The 19,807-nt window shown below is 39.9% G+C and overlaps 1 protein-coding gene across 2 annotated transcripts in view; it reads left to right on the top strand.

Annotated features, from left to right (window-relative positions):
- The window catches only part of rundc3ab (RUN domain containing 3Ab), a 45,074-nt gene that overhangs the window by 13,742 nt on the left and 11,525 nt on the right, over nucleotides 1-19,807 (top strand). For both annotated transcript variants that reach the window (XM_021565437.2, XM_021565436.2), the window contains 2 exons: nucleotides 1,921-2,010; nucleotides 2,268-2,348. In XM_021565437.2, the coding sequence (XP_021421112.1) occupies nucleotides 1,921-2,010; nucleotides 2,268-2,348 (171 nt within the window). The remainder of the gene's footprint in view (nucleotides 1-1,920; nucleotides 2,011-2,267; nucleotides 2,349-19,807) is intronic.

Here is a 19,807-nt window from a genome sequence, read left to right as displayed (position 1 = left end):
AAAAACTACAGATTGATTTTCAGACTGCTGCACCACCCGGGAGGCATGACCTATATATATATATATATATATATATATATATATATATATATATATATACACAGTTGATGTCGGAAGTTTACATACACCTTAGCCAAATACATTTAAACTCAGTTTTTCACAATTCCTGACATTTAATCCTAGTAAACATTCCCTGTCTTAGGTCAGTAAGGATCACCACTTTATTTTAAGAATGTGAAATGTCAGAATAATAGTAGAGAGAATGATTTATTTCCGCATTTATTTATTTCATCACATTCCCAGTGGGTCAGAAGTTTACATACACTCAATTAGTATTTGGTAGCATTGCCTTAAAATTGTTTAACTTGGGTCAAACATTTCGGGTAGCCTTCTACAATTTTGACCCATTCTTCCTGACAGAGCTGGTGTAACTGAGTCAATTTTGGAGGCCTCCTTGCTCGCACATGTTTTTTCAGTTCTGCCCACAAATGTTCTATGCGATTGAGGTCAGGGCTTTGTGATGGCCACTCCAATCCTTTGACTTTGTTGTCCTTAAGCCATTTTGCACAACTTTGGAAGAATGCTTGGGGTCATTGTCCATTTGGAAGACCCATTTGTGACCAAGCTTTAACTTCCTGACTGATATCTTGAGATGTTGCTTCAATATATCCACATACTTTTCCTGCCTCACATAATTTTCCCTCCTCATGATGCCATCTATTTGTGAAGTGCACCAGTCCCTCTTGCAGCAAAACACCCCCACAACATGATGCTGCCATCCCCGTGCTTCACGGTTGGGATGGTGTTCTTCGGCTTGCAAGCCTCCCCCTTTTTCCTCCAAACATAACAATGGTCATTATGGTCAAACATTTCTATTTTATGTTTCATCAGACCAGAGGACATTTCTCCAGAAAGTACGATCTTTGTCCCTATGTGCAGTTGCAAACCTTTTTTATGGCAGTTTTGGAGCAATGACTTCTTCCTTTCTGAGCGGCCTTTCAGGTTATGTTGATGTAGGACTCGTTTTACTGTGGATATACAGTCGTGGCCAAAAGTTTTGAGAATGACACAAATATTAATTTTGACAAAGTTTGCTGCCTCAGTTTGTATGATGGTATTTTGCATATACTCCAGAATGTTATGAAGAGTAATCAGATGAATTCCCTCTTTGCCATGCAAATGAACTGAATCCCCCAAAAACATTTCCACTGCATTTCAGCCCTGCCACAAAAGGACCAGCTGACATCATGTGGGTTAATATATGATCTCTTGAAGAGAAAACAGCCGTGCAGCATGAGGCAAGGAACAGAGCACAAGCTTTTTTTGCGACTTTCTCAAATCATCAATAGCCTATATATGTTTTGATTTATAAGACTTTCAAAGGTTTGTATCATTCACAACTAAAGTTGCCAAATAACTCTATATCAAGCATATAGGCCCTGTTTCAAACCCTTTCTATTTTATTCAGAAAAGTTCAATTATATTGTTCTTACTATAAATCGTATAATATAAAATAATGGCACAGGACTTGTCAGCTAAATTAACACGCCTACAGCCTATGGCATTGAGCATAGCCAGATAACATACAGTAGGCCCTCCATATTCTGTTCATTCTTCACATCATAACGTTTCTTTAGACCTGACTAAAATAATGGATTTATTGTGATGGTGTATATTAAATTGATTACTTTGACTTTTTTTTAAATGTTCTAAATGCGTGCATCTGTGGCTTGTATGTGTGGACTCCGTGGAGGCCTGGAGATGCTGAACATGTTAATTAACGTGAGACCGGCAGTCTTTTGCATAACAATAACCGGCTGACAAAATTTCATGACCGCCACAACCTTAACGACAACTAACAATCCCAACAAACACCTAGGGTACCTGACACACCTATATTTATGTGTGTGTGTGCTACAGGAGGTTCTATGGTGATGGGGCCATCATGCTAAGGGAAGAAGCCACGGTCCTAACAGGGATGCTTATTGGACTCGGAGCCATAGACTTCAGGTGAGGCTGGGAGAACATGCTCGATGAAATCAGAGAAATCAATTGTTTTTCTAGTGCTTTTAAAAAATGCATTTGTCAGAAAATGCTTTTCAAAAACAAGGCCTTGAGAAAGTTTGAGGAAGTTACAGCAACAATGGCAGAGAGGCACCAGGAGAGGAAATCAAGAGGGCCTTGTTATTCTGTGATGGACATAGTCATATGACAAGGTTGCTGTCCATAGGTCCGTGTTTGATTGGGTTATGACTTTCTGTCCACAGTTTCTGTCTAAAGGGGGAGGCCCTGGATGGAAAATCCTCTGCTGTCATCGACTACACGCCATACCTAAAGTTCACACAGAGGTAATGTAGAGCTAGCTATGTTAAAGCCACAATCTTGATTAAACAAACATTGGACAATACATTGTTTGTTTATACATGGTTTATAAAGACTGAAATGACCATGAAACATAAACAACCTTGTGTATTACAACCTGGTGTTATGATAGTGTTAGACAGTTTAAATAATCATGAGGTTAGAATTTTTTTTTTTTTTTTACAATTAATCCTAAGTAAATAATATGGATCTTTATTGGAATCTTTGACGGGGTAAATATTGTCCTTGTTTTTAGCGTAAGATCCCAATGGGGATTGAAACATTGTCCTTGTGTTGTGCATCTCACCAATAAGTCACTGCTGGGAGTGTGTCGTTGTTGTGGAAAGGAATTACTTTCTCATGCGTGGTCCAGCTCCTCAACCAGTGGGATGTGTGTTCATTTGCTTTCATTGATAAATGACTATAGAACGCGACACACAGTATGAACGAAATTCAACTGAACTGAATTTTAGGGGGGTCATTCCTAGAGCTGTGGCGGTCATGACATTTTGTCAGCCAGTGATTGTCAAGCAAGTAACTGCCAGTCTCACGGTAAGTTACCGTTCATTAACATAAACACATTTAGCATAGCCTACAAGCAGGCCTTTGTAACATCTACAAGTCTAAGAAATCCCTGTAATATAGCTTACTCCATCACAATAAATCCATGATTTATTTTAGACAGGTCTTAAGAAACAAGATATGAGCAAAATGTAGTCTATTTTAGAAGAACAGAATAGCATGCTCTTGTCCTTATGTTAGGCACAGATCTGCCTAATGCCACATAGTTGTGGGCTACACTAGTTCATTTAACAGACAAGATTCGGTTGCAATATTTTACAGTAGGACAAATACAATTGAACATAGCTGAATAAAATAGAAAGGATATTTTCTCCAATTGATTTCTGAGACACATGTGGCTATTCTGTGTAGAGGGGTTAACAAAGAAACATGTCCTCCTATATACTTAATTTAGAGTTATTTATGTATCTTTAGTTGTAATACAAACAATGTGTTTTGATTTTTAATACATTCTAAGGTTGCATGATGCGACTCTAATGATGATTTGAAAAAAGTATCATGAAAGGCACGAGCTGTTTCTCGATGAGTCGCTCATTCACAATTTGACAAGCACTGGATAATGCCTCGAATTTTCCGGCGGCATCCCCCTTGTGTGGCCGTAATGCCTCTAAAAAAATCCATGCCTTTTGTGGCCAGTGGCCGTTGTGCCCTTGGGCTGAATATAATAATTATAATTCCCTTCTCCCGGCTGCCAATCGCCATGCTCTGAAGCACCTCTCACTCACATTAAATACTATATTTCCCTCATCAATCTACACACAATAGCCCATAATGACAAAGCAAAAACAGGTTTTCAGAAATGTTTGCAAATTTGTTCAAAATTTAAAAAAAAATGAAATACCTTATTTTACATAACTGTTCAGACCCTGCATTCGCATAACAGGCAGGCTCCTCGTGGAGTGCAATGAGAGGCAGGTGGTTAGAGCGTTGGACTAGTTAACTGTAAGGTTGCAAGATTGGATCCCCGAGCTGACAAGGTGAAAATATGTCGTTCTGCCCCTGAACAAGGCAGTTAACCCACTGTTCCTAGGCCGTCATTGAAAATAAGAATGTGTTCTTAACTGACTTGCCTAGTTAAATAAAGGTATATCAAATAAAATATATATATTTTTTAAATCAGCAAAATCGGTGCCCAAAAATACAGATTTCCGATTGTTATGAAAACTTGAAATCGACCCTAATAATCGGCCATTCCGATTATTCGGTCGACCTCTAGTCTGAATATGGATGAAGGCACTGTATATGGATGATTTATAAAGCCAGGCACATTTAATAGTTATTCTATTGATTATAGACATAATTTCGTTGCGGTTTCCTCTCTCTTCATTTCAAATCAAATTTCAAATCAAATGTATTTATATAGCCCTTCGTATATCAGCTGATATCTCAAAGTGCTGTACAGAAACGCAGCCTAAAACCCCAAACAGCAAGCAATGCAGGTGTAGAAGCACAGTGGCTAGGAAAAACTCCCTAGAAAGGCCGAAACCTAGAGAGGAACCAGGCTATGAGGGGTGGCCAGTCCTCTTCTGGCTGTGCCGGGTGTAGATTATAACAGAACATGGCCAAGATGTTCAAATGTTCATAAATTACCAGCATGGTCAAATAATAATAATCACAGTAGTTGTTGAGGGTGCAGCAAGTCAGCACCTCAGGAGTAAATGTCAGTTGGCTTTTCATAGCCGATCATTAAGAGTATCTCTACCACTCCTGCTGTCTCTAGAGAGTTGAAAACAGCAGGTCTGGGACAGGTAGCACGTCCGGTGAACAGGTCAGGATTCCATTGCCGCAGGCAGAACAGTTGAAACTGGAGCAGCTGCACGGCCAGGTGAACTGGGGACAGCAAGGAGACATCATGCCAGGTAGTCCTGAAGCATGGTCCTAGGGCTCAGGTCCTCCGAGAGAAAGAGAGAATTAGAGAGAGCATACTTAAATTCACACAGGACACCGGATAAGACAGGAGAAGTACTCCAGACGGACCCTAGCCCCCCGACACAAACTACTGCACCATAAATACTGGAGGCTGAGACAGGAGGGGTCAGGAGACACTGTGGCCCCATCCGATAATACGCCCGGACAGGGCCAAACAGGAAGGATATAACCCCACCCACTTTGCCAAAGCACAGCCCCCACACCACTAGAGGGATATCTTCCACCACCAACTTACCATCCTGAGACAAGGCCGAAACTAGGCCGAGTATAGCCCACAAATATCTATCTATTTGTGACCGACCGCCTTGATTCGGTCTTATGTAGCAAAATTTTAAATGGTGTTTTTGACATTGGATAAAAGCAGAGACACAGAGCTACAAAATGGTATATCATACACTGCATTTGAGGAACAATGGGAAAGTAATTCTGCTTTGAAAGTTGATAAACTTGTATCCTCACTTTTGAGAAAATGGCCTTTGAATGTTTTGCCCCTACTTGAGAACTCCTCTTTGTCTACACCCATTCAGCATCATTCACACCCGCTTAAGCTTTAGCCCCCACCCAAACTCTGACCATTTTACTCGCCCTAGCAGAGCTGGTTAGGCTGTTTTCATGTTATCCAGAGCGTTGGTGACTGCAACTGTGCTGCTGAAAACAATGTATTTACGCTTTTTTACTGACACCGGCCAAATTCAGCGGGGGTTGAGCTTTCATAAATTCATCATTTATTCTGCGCTCTGGCACACTCAGATGAGAGGGCTCTGAAATCAGAGTAGACTGGCCAGACTGAATTTACGAACGCACTCGAAACTTGCATAGTAGAGTCTTTTGTTAAGACATGTAGCTAGCTAGCCTGCTAGCTAAACAATTAGCCATAATCCCAACTCATGACGTTACTACCCTGCATCAATCTGCAGGTAGCTAACCAACCAGGTTCAATGTTAGCTAGCTAACATTATGATATAACTAGCTAATCAAATGACTCTGAGATACAAATAATAAGATCATATATGTAACATTAGCTAGCCAGCCAGCTAACTTTAGGTAGCTAGCTAACAATACACTAACTTGAAATGAAACCACTTTCTGTCAAAATTAGAAACACGTAATATCAGAAAATGTAGCTAGCTAGACTATCTTACCCGTTTAACATTACATCATAGATGGACACGTCTCCTGTCATGGATGCCATGGTTGCCCTTTTTAAAAATATTTGTAAAAATGTATTTATTGAATATTCTTAACATACAATATACTTGCAGTGAAGCCGCTCAACAACTACATCATACCAGTCATCCAACAGATTCCCATTCAGAGCGACACACAGAAGCATCCAGTGTCAATGCCCTGCTCAAGGGCACGTTGACCGATCTACCACCAGGCCAAAAAACGTGAACCCGAACCCACCAAGATCCCATTCAAATGTACTTTTTATTATGTTTTATAAAAAAAAAATAATAATAATGCTATGCATTTTCCGCCATTCCTGAACCTGAGACCAGAAACAGGCTACCTGAGGGCAATACCAAAATAAATGGTCTATTGATTCTGTATCCTCACAACAAAATTGCAGAGCTTCCATGATTTTATGACCCAAATATTCAACATTTTGTTGGTGGCAAGAATTCTATATAATAATTTTAGCTGAAAAGCACGAAGTCTTGAATCTTGCGTTGTTTTATATATCATCTCATACACCCTGTACCATGAAATCGGTACATCAAACATCTCTTCCCAACTCTTTTGCAATCTGTATGGCACAGTTGTCAACATCCTGGTCCTCAAATGAAACTGGTATACTTTCCTATTTATGCTATTTTTATTCCTCCGCCAGTTTTGATCCTTTATATTGGGCAGACAGACCAGTTCCCTACCTCCTCTCGCTGCCACCTGCCTCCTCCATTTTTGGGGTAATGCTGTATTGAATTGGTTGTACTCTTGGATTGAGCAGACCTTCCCAAACAAACAAAATACCCTTTTCAAACATATTTTCCATAAATACAGGTATTTTATCAACCAGCACATTTGAGTTCAGCCATAATATATGTTGTAATATTTGTTCTATCTTTTCAGGGGGGTGGAATTGAAATTGTTGCCAAACAAGCAAACAATGCTTGTTTGAAAATGTTCAATTGATGGAAAATGAAAATGAGACATGGCAATCTGCACAAAGACAAATAGGCAATTTTTAAACAATGGATGAGCTTTTCTTAGTAATCTACTTGAGAACCATTTAGGGTTCAAATAAAACGTGTGAATGAGTGAAGCTTTTAGAGAGAGGTTTGGTGCTTTTGTATTTAATAATCTCAACCCACCCAATACATATTCATTATATAGATAGGCATGTTTTATTTTGTCCGGTTTAGCGTCCCAGATAAATCTAAATATTTTTTGCTCATATGATTTGAAAAACGAATCATCAGGAGTAGGCAGCACCATAAGTAAATGAGTAAACTGAGATATGACTAAGGAGTTAATCATGGCAATTTTTCCATAAATAGACAGGTATTTACCTCTCCATGGTTGCAGGATCTTGTCTATTTTTACAAGTTTTCTATTGAAAGTCATGGTGAGAGCTTATTTCTATCTTTTGTGATATGAATAGCGAGTATGTCTACTTCACCATCAGCCCATTTTATAGGTAAGCTGCAGGGTAATGTAAAAGTTTTATTTTTTAAAGATCCAATGCGTAATATTGTACACTTATCATAATTAGGCTTTAGTCCAGAGAGTACAGAAAAATTATCTAGATCTTCAATGAGACATTGTAGGGATCTAGCTTGCGGACTTAATATAAAACGTGAGTCATCGGCATACATGGACACCTTTGTTTTTAAGCCTTGGATTTCTAATCCTCTAATGTTGTTATTGGATCTGATTTTAATAGATAGCATTTCGATGGCCATAACGAATAGATATGGTGACATCCTTGTTTAACTCCTCTTGACAATTCAAAACTCTCTGAGAAGTAGCCGTTATTTACTATTTTACACCTGGGGTTGCTATACATTATTTTTTACCCATTTTGTAAGAGAATAACCAGAATTGAAAAAAATCCAGTCTTACTTTATCAAATGCCTTTTCAAAATCCGCTATAAATACCATTCCTGGCTTCTTATATGTTTCACAATGTTCTATTATTTCTAGTAGTTGTTGTATATTATCTCCAATGTATCGTCCATGTTAAAAACCTGTCTGATCAGGATGAACGATACCTGGTAAACCCCTTTTAATTCTGAGTGCTATGCATTTCACTAGTATTTTTGCATCACAACATTGAAGTGTAAGGGGCCTCCAGTTTTTTAGATAAAACTTTATATTTGCCATATGGGTCTTGTTTAATAATAGAGAAATCAGACCTTCCTGCTGAGTACCTGACAGACTACCATTTCTATAGGAGTAGTTAAAACAATCTAACAATGGAGCTTTTAGTATATCAAAAAATACTTGATGCCATCATTCCCTGGGGTTTTTCCAGACTGAAACGATTTAATAGCCTCAAAAAGTTCTCCCTCTGTAATTTGGCCTTCTCACTGATCTTTCTGTACATTTGTTAATTTTTTTGGAAAGAATTCCTTACCATAATCTTCATTCAGTGGGAGAGGATGAGATGTAAAAGAGAACATCTGCCTAAAATAATTAGCTTCCTCTTTTAAAATATCATTCGGAGAATCATAGATGACTCCATCTTCAGTAACGACTTTCTGCAAATTCCTTTAGTTATTTTCTGTCCATGACAGAAAATTATTTCACCACCCCATTCCTTTTTACATCTAAGGATGTAGATTGAGTTTCCTGTAAACAGTATATATTATATTCCGTTTAGCCATGTAAAGACTGATTTTCTTTTTTTATAATCTGCTAAACCATTACAATTATAACTGGCTATACTTATTTCACCCCTTACCGTAACTAGATATTATTCTCAGCCTAAATTGACCATAATTAGTGTTTGTAAAGTTACTGTCAACAGAGGTATTATGATGGTCAAAACTAGAGCTTTTAAATGTCTGATATTTAGAATTAGGTTCCAGGGGTGGCAGGGTAGCCTAGTGGTTAGAGCGTTGGACTAGTAACCGGAAGGTTGCAAGTTCAAATCCCAGAGCTGACAAGGTACAAATCTGTTGTTCTGCCCCTGAACAGGTAGTTAACCCACTGTACCTAGGCTGACATTGAAAATAATATTTTTTTCTTAACTGACTTGTTTTATTTCCTTTCCTGTGTGCCAATGCCACAGATGTTAGAAAATTCAGACAAGATATTATGTGTGTAGTAAATCTGAGTAGGTTGATGTGTATGATATTGGATGTGATTTAGTAAGAGTGTGTACAATGTCTGTATAAGAGTGAGACTGTCCAAATAAATAATATCTCTGCCAATTTGCATGGTTAAGTGTCTATGTGTGTAACGTAGTGTGTATAGCCTTAATATTCATGATGATAATTGTAATCCATATCGTATCACCATCATAGTTGCATCATAATTACTTTTAACATAATTGAAATACACATCCCAGCATTTCCATAGCAATTGACGTTTCACATGATCATGAAAGAGACCTTGCATTACTCTAGAGACGGCTTCACTACAGTACAAATATATGCCATACAATATGTTATTATTCCCCATTGCCTCTATTCTGATATCTTCCCCTTGCTTGTTGTAAACATATATAAACTTGTAGACAAATACATAAAAAATATAGACAAACAATAAACATATTCAATTATAAAACAGTTCTCAACAATAGAGAGAGAGGGAGAGAATAGAAGAGAGCGAGATTGTGTGTGTGTGTGTGTGCGCACGTGTGCGAATACGTCTGTATGTGTAAGCAAGCATGTAAATGAGTACGTGTGTGTTCATATCCACTTCATAATGTTCAGATATTTTTACAGACATGGTTGCTCTTAGTTTAAAGATGTAATCCGGAGACAGGTGTTTTTTTCCATCTCCTTAGCTATCATACTCCAATTCCATTGATTTCAAAACTCGGTCCTCCAGAAAGTGGAGAGCAACACTTATGCAGCACTTCTACGCTATAAAAAAGACAAATTAGACAGGATTACCTACACATATTGACCATCTCAAATAGACAGAAGTGTGCTATATGGCAGACCAATCCAAACTAATCTCTCTGCATTTCCAGCACACTCATTATCTCAGCCAATCATGGCTAGCGGGAAGGTTGCTGACTTTTTCTGTGTCTAAACTAACTAAGCTAATAATTTAACAATTTTATTCATGCTTACAGATGGTATACAAGTTCATTATTAAGGCACATGAAAGTTCACATGTTCGAGAAGGCGTTTCTGCAAAAAAAATGCATTTTGATTTTAAAAAAAGTTTATGTTCAAACGGCTCTCCTGTGAAGTAGTGACCCACTACATATACAGTGCCTTGCGAAAGTATTTGGCCCCCTTGAACTTTGCGACCTTTTGCCACATTTCAGGCTTCAAACATAAAGATATAAAACTGTATTTTTTTGTGAAGAATCAGCAACAAGTGGGACACAATCATGAAGTGGAACGACATTTATTGGATATTTCAAACTTTTTTAACAAATCAAAAACTGAAAAATTGGGCATGCAAAATTATTCAGCCCCTTTACTTTCAGTGCAGCAAACTCTCTCCAGAAGTTCAGTGAGGATCTCTGAATGATCCAATGTTGACCTAAATGACTAATGATGATAAATACAATCCACCTGTGTGTAATCAAGTCTGCGTATAAATGCTCCTGCACTGTGATAGTCTCAGAGGTCCGTTAAAGCGCAGAGAGCATCATGAAGAACAAGGAACACACCAGGCAGGTCCGAGATACTGTTGTGAAGAAGTTTAAAGCCGGATTTGGATACAAAAATATTTCCCAAGCTTTAAAAATCCCAAGGAGCACTGTGCAAGCGATAATATTGAAATGGAAGGAGTATCAGACCACTGCAAATCTACCAAGACCTGGCCGTCCCTCTAAACTTTCAGCTCATACAAGGAGAAGACTGATCAGAGATGCAGCCAAGAGGCCCATGATCACTCTGGATGAACTGCAGATATCTACAGCTGAGGTGGGAGACTCTGTCCATAGGACAACAATCAGTCGTATATTGCACAAATCTGGCCTTTATGGAAGAGTGGCAAGAAGAAAACCATTTCTTAAAGATATCCATAAAAAGTGTAGTTTAAAGTTTGCCACAAGCCACCTGGGAGACACACCAAACATGTGGAAGAAGGTGCTCTGGTCAGATGAAACCAAAATTGAACTTTTTGGCAACAATGCAAAACGTTATGTTTGGCGTAAAAGCAACACAGCTCATCACCCTGAACACACCATCCCCACTGTCAAACATGGTCATGGCAGCATCATGGTTTGGGCCTGCTTTTCTTCAGCAGGGACAGGGAAGATGGTTAAAATTGATGGGAAGATGGATGGAGCCAAATACAGGACCATTCTGGAAGAAAACCTGATGGAGTCTGCAAAAGACCTGAGACTGGGACGGATATTTGTCTTCCAACAAGACAATGATCCAAAACATAAAGCAAAATCTACAATGGAATGGTTCAAAAATAAACATATCCAGGTGTTAGAATGGCCAAGTCAAAGTCCAGACCTGAATCCAATCGAGAATCTGTGGAAAGAACTGAAAACTGCTGTTCACAAATGCTCTCCATCCAACCTCACTGAGCTCGAGCTGTTTTGCAAGGAGGAATGGGAAAAAATGTCAGTCTCTCGATGTGCAAAACTGATAGAGACATACCCCAAGCGACTTACAGCTGTAATCGCAGCAAATGGTGGCGCTACAAAGTAACTTTTAACTTAAGGGGGCTGAATAATTTTGCACGCCCAATTTTTCAGTTTTTGATTTGTTAAAAAAGTTTGAAATATCCAATAAATGTCGTTCCACTTCATGATTGTGTCCCACTTGTTGTTGATTCTTCACAAAAAAATACAGTTTTATATCTTTATGTTTGAAGCCTGAAATGTGGCAAAAGGTCGCAAAGTTCAAGGGGGCTGAATACTTTCGCAAGGCACTGTATGCTTAGTTTCCTGAAACGGGTCATATTTAGACAATAAGGCAAGGGTTGTTTTCCCGTCTCTTCATTCTGCTGCTTCCTCCGCCGCATTGTTCTCATCACCAATATGCTGGTTAACTTTGCTATTATGCACATAGCAACATGGTCTAGGAAAATATGCCAATTCAACAGCGCACTGATGTGTTTCAGAACCGTAGACAGTGGCCAGTATCCAATGTGGGAGAAAGCGCATTTGTTATAAAATAATATAATTTTTATTAGTGTTGCACCATATACAATTTCAGTAGCACATGTCTTAGAGTGATGGATTGTGCCATCCCACGGCCTCCACAATGAATTAGTCTTGTACACCATGATAGATTTTTTAATTGCTACTGCTCGACTAAAGAAATCTCAGTCGACCAACATCCCATCGACTAAACAATCGACCAGTCGACTAAATGGGGTCAGCCCTAGTTTAAACCCTTTGTCATGCTTGGAGTCTTCACAGATTTAGCAAAAATCGTGTGACACTAAACACTACGTTTCTTTCCTTACATTTATGATACTGTTGTTTGTTGTTGTATCATATACTAAGTATTTAACAAATTAATTACACTTTGACCTTGATCCTGTGAAATTCCTGGATATTGCTGTCCAACTCTTTTTTTGTATGGAGATCCCGTAAGTGTAATATCCGACATTTTGGGAGGTTATTTGTTAATAAACGTGTCTATAATTAGATACATGTAGCTTCTCTTATGTCATATGTTGCCCTAGAAGACTAAATACATTTTTCAAGGCGTGAACATGTTTCAACAAGTCCAGGCGATAAAAGGCTAGCTACATGGATAACTCAAGTTTGGTTCCCAAGTTTTTAAATCATACCAAACCATCTTTGGTATAGTGTCATCATAATATTGGAATTGAGGAAGTGTGATCATAATCATTCAAATATTTTAGCGATCCGGAGTAGAATACGTCCTAAATGCCCCCCAGCCTTCAGATATGAGCTAAACAGCTAACTTGCACTTGATATGCTTTTTTAGGCTATGGATGAGAAAGTGAACTTGTTCCATTTGTTTAGTTCAGTTGTATGCTGCTTTGTGATTTATTAACAGCAAGGTTGTATAAAACACGGCACAATATGCATTTAATGATGCATTTGGTGATGTTCCATTCATTCGCACAAAAGCATTCACTGTGAAAGTTGACACATTTTGGCCCTTCATATATAGGCTATGAGCAGCACTCCTTTCATTTAATCAGATCAGTTATTGTTTTCTTGCTCAAACCGCGAGCAAAACCTGTCGAACTCAGACATTTCTCTCAAAACACAGGGATGACGATTCGCACGGGACTAGTATTATCAGAGGACTTGGGAGTTTGCCAGAAAACAGTAGGTTATTCGGGTTAGTCAATGTCCAGATTTCAGATTCCATTCAACCCAGTATGGTACAGTTCCCTTGACATGAACTTATAGGCCTATTTGAAGTCTTGTCTTGTGACTGTCAAATGTGTATAAAGCCTCACAATCATTACACATAACATAGCCGGCACTGCTATCATCCTCTTTTACCACTTCACCAAATATTTTCCAAACATTACTTTTCTGGCCCTCCCTTCTCTTTATTTCCAACTCTCCTTTCTCCTTTTGTCTTATTGGATGAAACCATGTCCTTTTTGCCTCCATAGATTGACCTGAACTTTTTCTGGCAGGTCCCGAAAGCATTATTTGGCGGTTGGCTGTGTAGGCTATTTGGCGCCTGTAGCCCTAAAGTTTAGGCTAATGCATTAATACCAGATAAAATAATTGAAGAAAAATCTTAATGTAGCCTATATAAATTGCACAATAATTATACATTGATGGATCTTTTTAAAGGTATTATTGCCCACCACCCACCCGCCCTTCAGTCATACAATATTTAATGATCCTAAACCCGTCTGCCCCGCGGATATAACCGAGTCAACCCGCGCATCAGTACTAGCTACCTAGCTAATCATTGGGGATCTTATTAAATTATGCTATACAGCCAAAGCAACAGTATCTATTGCTAGATTGGCGCAATAGAGGGCAGCCGTGCTTCGAGCCCCTAGGCAACTTTGCACTATTTCGTTTTTTTATGTGTTATTTCTTATATTATTAAGCCAGACATTTTTTTGTGTTATTACATACAGCCGGGAAAAACTTTTGGATATCAGAGCGGCGGTAACTCACCAGTATTACCAGCATTACGACCAGGAATACAACTTTCCCGAATCTGATCCTTTGTTCATACCCCCCAGGGAAATTGAACTGATTCCTGAGGCTGACCCAAAACATCGCCAGAAGAAGAGGTGGAGTGGACTTCTAGTCCGACTCATGAGGTGCGCACACCACCCACCGCATCTGAGTATATTACTCGCTAATGTTCAGTCTCTGGATAATAAAGTTGACGAGCTGAGGGCGAGGATGTCCTTCCAGAAAGTTATCAGAGATTGCAACATACTCTGTTTCATGGAAACATGGCTCTCTCGGGATATACTGATATACAGCCAGTTGGGTTCTCAGTTCATCACGCAGACAGGAATAAATATCTCTCCAGGAAGAAGGAGGGCAGGGTGTATGTTTCATAATTAAATACTCATTGTGTGATAACATACAGGAACTCAAGTCCTTTTGTTCACCCGACCTAGAATATCTCACAATCAAATGCCGATCACATTACCTCCCAAAATAATTATCTTCGGTTATAGTCACAGCCGTGTATATTCCCCCTCAAGCCAATACCACGACGGCCCTCAAAGAACTTCACTGGACTTTATGCAAACTAGAAACCACATATCCTGAGGCCGCATTTATTGTAGCTGGGGATTTTATCAAAGCAAATTTGAGGAAAACGCTACTGAAGTTCTATCAACATATTGACTGCAGTACTCGCGCTGCTAAAACACACGACCACTGCTACTCCAACTTCCAGGATGCCTACAAGGCCTTCCCCCACCCTCCTTTCGGCAAATCCCTTCCTATAGACATAATCTAAAGGAGGAAGTACCTGTGCTAAGGACTATTCAATGCTGGTCTGACCAATCGGAATCCACGCTTCAAGATTGTTTTGATCAGGTGGACTAGGATATGTTCCGGGTAGCCTCCGAGAATAACATTGACGAATATACTGATACGGTGACTGAGTTTATCAGGAAGTGTATAGGAGATGTTGTTCCCACTGGGACTATTAAAACCTACCCTAACGAGAAATCGTGGATGACAGCATTCGCGCAAAACTGAAATCACGTACCACCACATTTAATCATGCAAGGTGACTGGGAATATGGCAAAATACAAATAGTGTAGTTATTCCCTCCGTAAGGCAATCAAACAGGCAAAACGTCAGTATAGAGACAAATTGGAGTCACAATTCAACGGCTCAGACACGAGATGTATGTGGCAGGGTCTACAGACAATCATGGACTACAAAAGGAAAACCAGCCATGTCGCGGACACCGACATTTTGCTTCCGAACAAGCTAAACACCTTCTTTGCCCGCTTTGAGGATAACACAGTGCCACCGACGTGGCCCGTTACCAAGGACTGTGGGCTCTCCTTCTCCGTAGCTGACGTGAGTAAGACATTTAAGCGTGTTAACCCTCGCAAGGCTGCCGGCCCAGACGGCATCCCTAGCCACGTCCTCAGAGCATGCGCAGACCAGCTAGCTTGTGTGTTTACAATCTCTCCCTATCCCAGTCTGCTGTCCCCACATGCTTCAAGATGGCCACCATTGTCCCTGTACCCAAGAAAGCAAAAGTAACTGAATTAAATTACTATCGCCCCGTGGCACTCACGTCTGTCATCATGAAGTGCTTTGAGAGACTAGTTCAAGGATCATATCACCTCTACCTTACCTGACACCCTAGACCCAGTTAAAAAAAAATACCGCCCTAATAGATACACAGACAATGCACTCACCATCACACTGCACACTGCCCTATCCCATCTGGACAAGAGGAATCCCTATGTAAGAATGCTGTTCATTGACTATAGCTCAGCAATCAACACCATAGTACCTTCCAAGCTCATCATTAAGCTCGAGGCCCTGGGTCTGAACCCCGCCCTGTGAAACTGGGTCCTGGACTTCCTGCCTGGATGCCCACAGATAGTGAAGGTTGGAAACAACACCTCCATTTCTCTGATCCTCAACACTGTGGTCCCACAAGGGTGCGTGCACAGCCCCCTCTTGTACTCCTTGTTCACCCACGACTGCATGGCCACGCACGCCTCCAACTCAATCATCAAGTTTTCAGACCATTACCAACAATGACGAGACAGGCTGCAGCGAGGAGGTGAGGGCTGTATCACCGCTTGGTACGGCAACTGCACTGCTCACAACCAAAGGGCTCTCCAGAGGGTGGTGTGGTCTGCCCAACCCATCACCGGCGGCAAGCTACCAGCACCCGATGTCATAGGAAGGCCAAAAAGATAATCAAGGACAACAACCACCCGAGCCACTGCCTGTTCACCGCGTTATCATCCAGAAGGCGAGGTCAGTACAGGTGCATCAAAGCTGGGACTGAGAAACTGAAAAACAGCTTCTATCTTAAGGCCATCAGACCGTTAAATAGCCATCACTAGCACATTAGAGGCTGCTGCCTATATACATAGACTTGAAATCACTGGCCACTTTAATAAATGGAACGCTAGTCACTTTAATAATGTATACATATTTTAAATTACTCATCTCATATTTATATACTGTATCTTAGTCTATGCCGCTCTGATATTGCTCGTCCATATATTTACATATTCTTAATTAATTTACTTGGATTTGTTTGTTTTGTGTGTATTGTTGTGAAATTGTTGGATATTACTGGCTAGATATTACTTCACTGTTGGAGCTAGAAACACAAGCATTTTGCTACACCCACAATATCATCTACTAAACACGTGTATGTGTACAATAAGATTTGATCTGATTTGATTAGAGATATGCCCTAGCTATAGTTAGTCAGTGGTTGCATATCTATGAAGCACGGGTGTGAATAGTAGACATTATATCCTTTAACTGTTTACAGCAGGTCTCCAGCTACCCTGACCTGTTTGATCAGCTTGATACAGTGCCATGGGTGTGTCCAGCTTACACCGGTGCAAATCTGCGTGCGTATACCAATGGAATTAAACATTCAACCAATGCCTCAAGTGTCGTGCTGTAGGTCCACCACACACCCAAAGGGTTGTGGGGTCCTGTCCAGAATCAACCCCTAGCCCTTACCCCTAGACACTTGTGGAGATCTGAGAGAATTGGAAAGGTGTACGCAATACCACCAACATTCCAATAAGCCTATCAGAGGGTAAGGTGGAGCTCTCACCATGTCACCACAAGTTAATCCCTCTCAGATCTACACATGTCTAGATTCTGGGCAGTAGGGGCTGGGGGTTGTTTCTGGACATGCCATGGGTATTATGGTAGCTCAGTCAGTCAGTCAGTCTGGCACTGTCAAAAAATGTAATATCTGTCAAATACTTGCTTCCTCCTTCCTTGAGAGAATCTCATTTGCATTTCCTTGATTTGTTGCATCCTCTTTCCTAGTTTTCACACACACGCACGCGCACCCACACGCACACACATACACTGCTTGAAGAGTTAATTGATTATAATGATTTAATTATTGGTTATTATTATTGTCAATGATTTTGTTGACAGAACCCATTGTATTATATTATTCTATTATATCAACTATTTAAAAAAAAAAAAAAAAATAGAAATTCTGTTGTTTATCGTTTTCATTATTCTACAACCTTTACCATGGCTATAAAATATAGAAAAGTAGACTAAAGCACAAACAGACCTGGCTACTAGGCAAAAGAAACATGCAGTGTCCATGTTTCATGTGACATTTTGAACGACATGTAGATGTTTTGTTGTTGGTAAGAATTATGGTCTCATTGTACCTATCTAGACTCTTATTCCTGTAACTACACATGTGAAGCAAGAAGATCACATTTAAAAATGTTGACCCTGATGTCACACATTGGCCCTTTTATTTATAGAAAGACCCAAAAGCAGGTGAGCTCGTTCTACTATTTTTGGCCATATTCTGGTGTTTTGTGGTGGAAAACTGAGCGGGTCGACCATAACACGTCAACACTGTTACCCATAGATGGACAGGCTAGAAATGTTTTTAACAATTTCTTACAATTATTATTATTATTATTTTGCATTCAATTGCCTCTCCCTGTTACAGACAACAAGCTTCCATTCCCCCTGTCACAAGGGGATTTATGGCTGATTTAAGATGAAATCGTCAACCATGTTACTTTATTTTGCACTTACTGTACTTTCTTCATTTCTATTTTTGTATTAAGTTGAACAGTGTAAGAGCTGTTTAAAATGACTGTCTGAAATTTCAGCATGTTTGGGTGGGATGGAGTTTTGGCCTGCCTGCCTACATCACCAGGTGGTAAATTTAGATAATAGCCCAGTACGAAAGAGAGTTCCAAACCTCTCTGTCAATAACAGCTAGTTTTCAGTTTTCCCCTCCCCACTCAGACCACAGCTAGACAGTCTTAGCAACCTTCTTGCTTGAGAAATTCCTCTCTACTAAGAAGCAATTTTTTAAATATTTTTGACCATTTTAATTGAAAATAAATAATAACAGTAAGATTTATTTATTTATTTATTTTTATTTTACCTTTATTTAACCAGGTAGGCAAGTTGAGAACAAGTTCTCATTTACAATTGCGACCTGGCCAAGATAAAGCAAAGCAGTTCGACAGATACAACAACACAGAGTTACACATGGAGTAAAACAAACATACAGTCAATAATAAAGTATAAACAAGTCTATATACAATGTGAGCAAATGAGGTGAGAAGGGAGGTAAAGGCAAAAAAGGCCTTGGTGGCAAGGTAAATACAATATAACAAGTAAAACACTGGAATGGTAGTTTTGCAATGGAAGAATGTGCAAAGTAGAAATAAAAATAATGGGGTGCAAAGGAGCAAAATAAATAAATAAATTAAATACAGTTGGGAAAGAGGTAGTTGATAGGGCTAAATTATAGGTGGGCTATGTACAGGTGCAGTAATCTGTGAGCTGCTCTGACAGTTGGTGCTTAAAGCTAGTGAGGGAGATAAGTGTTTCCAGTTTCAGAGATTTTTGTAGTTCGTTCCAGTCATTGGCAGCAGAGAACTGGAAAGAGAGGCGGCCAAAGAAAGAATTGGTTTTGGGGGTGACTAGAGAGATATACCTGCTGGAGCGTGTGCTACAGGTGGGAGATGCTATGGTGACCAGCGAGCTGAGATAAGGGGGGACTTTACCTAGCAGGGTCTTGTAGATGACATGGAGCCAGTGGGTTTGGCGACGAGTATGAAGCGAGGGCCAGCCAACGAGAGCGTACAGGTCGTAATGGTGGGTAGTATATGGGGCTTTGGTGACAAAACGGATTGCACTGTGATAGACTGCATCCAATTTGTTGAGTAGGGTATTGGAGGCTATTTTGTAAATTACATCGCCAAAGTCGAGGATTGGTAGGATGGTCAGTTTTACAAGGGTATGTTTGGCAGCATGAGTGAAGGATGCTTTGTTGCGAAATAGGAAGCCAATTCTAGATTTAACTTTGGATTGGAGATGTTTGATATGGGTCTGGAAGGAGAGTTTACAGTCTAACCAGACACCTAAGTATTTGTAGTTGTCCACGTATTCTAAGTCAGAGCCGTCCAGAGTAGTGATGTTGGACAGGCGGGTAGGTGCAGGTAGCGATCGGTTGAAGAGCATGCATTTAGTTTTACTTGTATTTAAGAGCAATTGGAGGCCACGGCAGGAGAGTTGTATGGCATTGAAGCTTGCCTGGAGGGTTGTTAACACAGTGTCCAAAGAAGGGCCGGAAGTATACAGAATGGTGTCGTCTGCGTAGAGGTGGATCAGAGACTCACCAGCAGCAAGAGCGACCTCATTGA

This window comes from Oncorhynchus mykiss, chromosome 16 (genome assembly GCF_013265735.2).
Source record: "Oncorhynchus mykiss isolate Arlee chromosome 16, USDA_OmykA_1.1, whole genome shotgun sequence".
In the NCBI taxonomy this organism is placed as follows: domain Eukaryota; kingdom Metazoa; phylum Chordata; class Actinopteri; order Salmoniformes; family Salmonidae; genus Oncorhynchus; species Oncorhynchus mykiss.
This window is presented reverse-complemented; position numbering and strand designations above follow the sequence as displayed.